At 50.1% G+C, this 7,500-nt stretch overlaps 1 protein-coding gene across 1 annotated transcript in view; it reads right to left on the reverse strand.

Annotated features, from left to right (window-relative positions):
* Positions 1 to 7,500, reverse strand: part of psd2 (pleckstrin and Sec7 domain containing 2) — a 39,406-nt gene that overhangs the window by 30,812 nt on the left and 1,094 nt on the right. Inside the window, 1 exon segment of the mRNA XM_060062200.1 lies at positions 1,130 to 1,887. Within this exon segment, the coding sequence (XP_059918183.1) occupies positions 1,130 to 1,495 (366 nt within the window). The 5' untranslated portion in view covers positions 1,496 to 1,887.

The following is a 7,500-nucleotide window of genomic DNA, read 5'->3' on the forward strand; positions in this document are numbered from 1 at the left end:
ATTATGAATAAATACATTGATTTGTTTATTTCCAACCATTAAAATCTTGACATTAAAATAGATGCTGCTACGATATGACCTCGTATCAGGTATAAGATACACATCTATGTTTCATCTCACAGTCTCCCTACAGGCTGCAGTGAGTCCTGTCATGCTTTCCTCTGTTACTTCAAAACACTTGACTGAGACCAAGGCCAGGGTAGTTTGTTTCCCCCGTTCTTCTCTCACAGATCAACTTGGAACTTTGCTCTGATGAGTATATCCTCTCCCGAGAATCGGTTGTTTATTATTCATTAGCAGCGGTGGTTTGTGGCGGCTTGTGAGTCACCTTGCATGCACTTCTGATCTCTCATGCGTTTCCCTGCCCATGCATTCCCTGCTTGTTATTGAACAACCAACAACATGGGTTCATCTGAATCAGGCCTTGCGTTGTGTTTTGCACCATGGCGATGTAGGTGGGTTAGGGGTTCGTGGGAAGAGAGTGAATGGGCCGACAACATGTTATTAGCTCAAACAAGCGTCTAATTTCTCAGCGTTAATCCCAAGAAGGCAAGGGCCTAACTAACTGAGCATTGAGACACGAGTGGTTGTCATTATTACAACACATATTTCAGCCCATGTAATGTAATCCATCACCTCTTGTCATATCATGCGTCTGTAGATAATGTAGCTTGTCATAAGCTCCCTGCCGTTCTCAGGACCGCAGAGTCGCTCACCATCTTCCGAAAAAGACTCACCTGTTCAGAGTCCACCTCGACTCTGCATAGCCACCCTCCACCTTCTGCCCACCATTGTACATTGTATTGTATTGTGTTGTATTGTATTATAGTACTAAACTGTGTAGCAACTGCAGTAGCTGCTATCATTGCTGTAACACGGGGAATTGGTTAGCCTAGCCTATTGTTGCACTTGCACTTGGTTCTATGAACATCCTTTCTGTACCGACAGCGATATATTGTTGCACTTCTTATGACAAATGTACTTATTGTAAGTCGCTTTGGTTAAAAGCGTCTGCTAAATGCCCTAAATGTAAATGTAAAAAGCTACCTAGTCTAACCACTCCTAGTCGTTCTCCATAAGCGAGCAGTACTGTGTGCAGTCCTGGGGGCTGACTGTGTCCCTGACTCACCGCTCTGCCTGTGGAGGCTGAGGCCGGCTCTCCTGAGCTCCGGTCCCGTTTCCCTCCTTTCCGTCCTTGACCACCTCCGTCTGCTCCGCTCCTCCCGTCGTCTCCCCCTCTGCAGGGCCCTCGCACCCCTGGACCGCCACAGGGGCCTCGCATCCCTGGACCTCCACAGGGGCCTCGCACCCCTGGCCCTCTGCAGTGGCCTCGCACCCCTGGACCTCCACAGGGGCCTCGCACCCCTGGCCCTCTGCAGTGGCCTCGCACCCCTGGCCCTCTGCAGGGCCCTCCACAGGGCCCTCGAGTCCCGGCCCTCCACAGAGGCCTCCTGTCCCGTGCCCTCCTGTTCTGGGCCCTTGCGTTCCGGGCCATCGCTTGTCCCCTCGCTCTCAAGCCCGGGTCCCTCGGCCTCCCGTCCCGGGCCGTCTCTCGTCCCCTCCTCCTCCTCCTCCTCTTCTCTTACTCCCTCCTCTCCTCCCTGCGGGACCGTCTCCCCTGTGGGCTGTCCTCCCCCTGTCCCCCGTCCCTCGCTCCCCCTCAGTCCCGCCCGGGTCCTGGTCCGGCGGGGGCGGGGGCGCCGGGCTCCTCTGGGTCGGGGGGGGAGGAGGGGAGGACGGGGGCAGGTTGTGCCCCTCCTCGGTCATGGTTCGCTGTGTGCTGCTGTGTGTGGTGTGTGTGGGGGGGGGGGACGTGGGGGGGGATGAAGATTCAGAACGGCTCTTCTGGACCGGGAGGGGGGAGGGTTGGCTATTTAGACTTCCTCCCTGGTGAGAGAGAGACACAGATGGAACAGGACACAAGGAGGGAGAGAGAGAGAGAGAGAGGGGGAGGGTGAGGGAGAGTTAAATGGACATATTGATGGGAGGAGAGCTACAGGAAGGAGTTGGCTAGGACCCCTGACGTGAGTTTGTATATTTTACCAGCTGTAGGTAGAGGTAGAGATAGAGGACACCTTCCCACCGAGTTGGGGGAATAGGTACAAATATAGGCCTGTGTGTGTGTGTGTGTGTGTGTGTGTGTGTGTGTGTGTGTGTTGTGTGTGTGTGTGTGTGTGTGTGTGTGTGTGTGTGTGTGAGAGAGAGAGTGCTTGCGTGTGTGTGCACAGTACATGTGTGTGTGCGTGTGTATCTGTGTGAAACAGTTTGTCTCCTAAGCCAAACGAGGCCCAAAGGAGCCTTAAAAAAGGAGAGCAAGGAAAGCTAGAGTGAGGAGACTTAGGACGACAGACAGGCAGGCAAGGAAAGCGGATTGCTTCATAAAGCCCCAGTAGAGTCCTGCTGGAATGTTCTAGAGTCTCTCTCTCTCTCTCTCTCTCTCTCTCTCTCTCTCTCTCTCTCTCTCTCTCTCTTCCAAATGAATGGTAAATGAGCAATCTACTCCAAATCAGTGCTTTGATCAATGAAGATGCAGAGCATAGACCTCAAAGGACTCAGGAGCCCGTCTGATGTCCAGAACTCTCCACCATATCTCTGCCCTTCATGTGGGAACACCCCTGCTCATCCACTGAAGAAATAGCATTTTCACGTTTTACAGAAATAGTTGCCAAAAAATGGAGATGTTTCCATCCAAACATGCGCGAAGCGGTTAATGGTGGATTTACTTAAAATGTGTAAATCCTCTCATTTGTATGTCACTGCTCTGGCAAGATAACATACTTGATGTGAGAATGACATTAAACAGTAAAGAGATCATATAATATAGCTGGGTATGAATGGAACTTAACTTAAGCGTTGATGTGTAAAAGTCAAGTCAACTGCTTTTGTGAATAGCTCAGACACAGCAGTCTGGGGATCATGTTCACGCTTAAGAGACGTCTGAAAGAGCTCTTCCTGTCTCTGTGTGCAGGAAGCAGAACAAATGAAGTGGCTGGGAGAAGGTATGATAGCACACTTGGAACACATCCCACTCTGTCTATATGGGGAAAGACATTGAATACCGATACCGTCTTTAGGTCTATTAGCGTTCGTCCCTGATGCAGACTGCCCGTAGCAGAATTAGGTTAGAGTGGGAGAGAGAGAGAGAGCGCTAGAGAGAGATAGGGAGACAGGCGCAGAATGTTTACTATCAAACTGCCTGCGACCATATCTCTCTGATAAACAGAGGATCCATAGAGAGCAGAGCAGTGCTGAATCATCAGGAGCGAGGGACACAACACAATACTGCAGGACTATACTGTTCTACTACAACAACCACAGCACCAGCAGTGCACGGTCAGAACTGTGTCAACGGTCACAGCAGCAGAGAGGTGTAGCTGCTGTTGTACCCTCTCGGGCCCATTCGTCGGTGGACGTTGGTTTGTGTCTGCCTACCTCATTAAAGCGCCGACGCCGACGCCCTGAACGTATGTCCCGTCTTATAAATCGAAGGGGTTTCCTTTTCACGTAAGCTCCGGTGAATCTTAAACGGTGGTACACTGATCCTCCCCTGATTCCGACCCCTCTGCTCACAACGACCGAATCCGGCAGAAAGCCAGCGAGAGCCTGGACTTGTTTTCACCGACGGGAACGAGAGCGGTGTTTGCGTTGTTTGACCTTTGGTCGCTGAGCAGCGCAGTGTGTCTGCTGCTCTGCGGTCTATCTGTGGTGAGCGGGACATTGAATCGTCGACCAGTACATCCCGTTACTGATGATTCCCCATTGGACGACTCTGCGTCATAAAGTATGTGAGAAAGTTTTATGTCTATAGTAACACGGAACCTAATCAACAAACAAGGAACCACTGAGAAACAGCATGTTGGCTGAATGGACTGGTGATGCCAGTATTACCAGCCAACTGAACGCAGCACACACTTTGGAGCTCATAATTGTGTACTACTTTGCAATCATTGAAGCGATAACACAAACTCATTTGCACAAATTAGCCCACATTTAAATGTGCTAACAGCGGCAAAACAAAGGCACTTTTGCCAACATTAAACGGTAAAAAAAATGACACAAGAAACATTGTAATTCTAGTGCTGAATCATCGTCGTTCTGCTGAACCCCATGTGTCTTTCTCCTCCTGCGTCGAGAAATACTCTGATTTATGTAGACCACTCTCCCTTATCCCGAGACGTCTGCTGCTGATGTTTTTGTTCTTAAATGAGCCATTGACTGGAGCGATTAATTGTTGGAAAAACGTGTTTAGATTTTCAAACTTTCCACTTTTGTCAGCAGAATTGTGGAAGTCATTGATAAAGCCAAAGACTGTTATGCCTTATCCATTCTCATTAACTACCACCGAAGCGTTAGCCAATCAGGAACTCCTATACCAATCAGGTTTGTGATTGACTTGGTTGAAAGAATGATAATGTCTGTTAATGTCTCACTCTTATCTTTGACTTGCTATTCTGCCTTGTGTGTGTGCTAGTCTGCATTTCTTGATGTCGATCTTTCACACACTCACAAAGAGACACACATCTCTGATGAGCCACCGCCTCATACGTCTCTCTCTCTCTCTCTCTCTCTCTCTCTCTCTCTCTCTCTCTCTCTCTCTCTCTCTCTCTCTCTCTCTCTCTCTCTCTCTCTCTCTCTCTCTCTCTCTCTCTCTCTCTCTCTCTCTCTCTCTCTCTCTCTCTCTCTCTCTCTCTCTCTCTCTCTCTCTCTCTCTCAGTAAAATAAAAAAAAACCTTAGAGGAGTTATCAATTCCTTAGAGGCAGCGCAGGGGGCCTCTGGGAGTTATAGGAATGATTGCCCCATAAAGCCCGGGAACTGGGGAACCAGGGGCCAGGGGCCAGGTAGATGAGGTGGTGGCAATCAGGGCTCCAGGATAGCCCTGATTGGAGACAGAGCTTTTCACCAGCTTTAAAATACGGGCTGGTGCGATGCACGTCAGGGCTGCAGTCATCCATCCGTCATCAAGCCAACCAACGGGGGGTCGGCTAATTAACCTCTCAGTGTCTCTGACCTACTTCTTTATTGCAGTGGGAAGTGCAAGTCATTTTCCGGGCCCACTTGTGTCAGTCTTTTGTTTGTCTAGTGAGCAGACGAGGGGCGTCTCATCAGTCAGTGTGAAGGACACCTTCTGGGTGGATTACCAGAGGTCGTTCATTGTAAGTGTATCAGCTCATTTGCAAGAAAACGTAAAAAATCAAATAGGATTCTAAACTCCAGTTGCTCAATCCACATCATTGCACAGATAATCCTGAACGGACTCATTGAATGATTGCATTACATCCATTTTTAATCTCCATAAGTGAAGATTATCCACCGCCACCATGTTGGGCCATGTATTATGCAACACAGGACTTTATGTGGATGTGTTGTGATGGTCCATAATGCCATGAGCAGAGACCACCATAGCAAATGGCATCCATCTGTTGAGCATAGTGTATGCAGCAGCAGCAGGCTGCTGCATACACTATGTGATGACACCGATTCACTGTTACATACACCATTAGGCGCTATTGGAGCATCAGTGAAACAGTGACTAGCCACCAGATTCCATACAGGGTGAAATGCTGCTGGTGGAAGCTCCTAGTTGCCTCATTGGCCAGGGTGTTGTGGCAGACAGCGCTCTCTAAAACGAAAGAGGCCTCCACCTCGCTGCTAAGCTTGGACCCTTTGGAAGCTGGCCTCGGCCTCAGCGCAGTGCTACATGCTGCTCTGGGGTTCCCATTTCAAAAAGACATTTGGGTGGTGGATCTTCCTCCGTCAGTGTAAACAACAGCAATAACACTTGTGTCTTCTGGAATCAATACGCCAAAGTGCTCCAGCTGGTGTTTGAGTCTGTGGCGCAGCGCTCAGGTTGTGATGGAGCCAACCGTTTAATCACCCAGACCGGAACTACCCTTTAAAGTCTACATTCACTTATTTCTGGGTATTACATCCACTGTGCATCACAGATAGCAACAGGGCCCCCTGATAAACGGGCTGTTCTCGGACACCAATGACCTGAGAACACCACTGCCTACAACGCGTTCAGATATAGTCCTGTGGCTGTCCTGGGAGAACCCTCCCCATAACGGTTTAGCTATCCATGTCTCTGCCTCCTCATCACCCCCCCCCCCATCCGCGGTAGATTCATTGAATAAATGCTGCCTCATAATAGAGGTCACCATATGACCCTGCCCCTGCTCTTGGGGGTCCGCAGCACTGGGGTGGCACTGCGGTAGACACAACAGCATGTGCACCCACCACCCACGGTCCCGGGGCCACGGCCCACACCAGCGGCGGGTTGGGAGAACGCTGCCGTGTTGGAGCTATACAATGAGGAGGAGTAGGAAGAAAGCCAGGATGTGTGTGTGAGACTTTTCCTAATTGCTGGACAGAAGCGGGGAATGGAGAGAGGTGCTACTGGATCGCTTCCAGGTTGTTGTTTTGTTTCCCCCCCCCCCCCCCCCCCGTCTCTCTCTTCCGGTCTGCATGCATGCATGTCACACAACCCCCCCCCGGGACAACAGAGCCTTCTCCTGGGTAACCCCAGGGCCCACTGGTGTAAAAGCAGCAGCCTCCCCCAAACTATCACTTCTATCCCTGCCATCAAGGTCAACAGCTTGCTGGGCACTTTGTTTTTCTCACCCTAACGCTGGCTATAACCATTAGGGTCGCTTCAGGCCCTGCTATAGTGCCTCAGCCTTGTATATGTGCACATGGCTATCGCCCTGCTTTCTAAAGGAATCATATGGGAGGGAGGGGGTACAGAAATAGACACTAGTGTTTTCTTCTGGACCGTGTGGTGGTGTGTCTGGGCGTCTGACGGCTCAGTTTCATTATGAATACATTTCAGACCATACTGCCGGAGATTTAGAGCACTTCTGGGAGCAGGGATTTAGACAGTATGGGTGTGAATGTCTGTAATTAGGATAATAGCTCCGTGTCTCTGCAGTGAAATGAGCTACCATTAAACACCTGTTTTATCAGCGCTCAGTATCTCCACGGAGCATACGTCTAGCATTGTGCTACTTTCTTCCAAGGCAAGGATCGTTCGGTTTTCAATTTGCCAAACACTAAAGGTACACATACCGTGTATATGCAAGCATAAACAGGGCCAAGCACACACACACACACACACACACACACACACACACACACACACACACACACACACACACACACACAGACACACACACACACACACACACACACACACACACTCACATATACACATTCTCTCTCACACACACACACACACACACACACACACACACACACACACACACACACACACACACACACACACACACACACATACACACACACACACACACGGGGGGGGACCGTGAGAGAGGGAGCTGGATGTGTGCTAGACACACAGCCACGTTCTCCCAGCCTCCTTGAGCCAGTAACCATGACAACTGAATGGCTAGGAGACATAACTCGCTCTCAGCCGAGGCCGGTGTCTTTATTTCCCCCTCAAATAGACCGCGGTAGCGTTTCAAGATCGACTTGTACTCCCA

This window comes from Gadus macrocephalus, chromosome 10, assembly GCF_031168955.1.
Source record: "Gadus macrocephalus chromosome 10, ASM3116895v1".
Taxonomy (NCBI): Eukaryota; Metazoa; Chordata; class Actinopteri; order Gadiformes; family Gadidae; genus Gadus; species Gadus macrocephalus.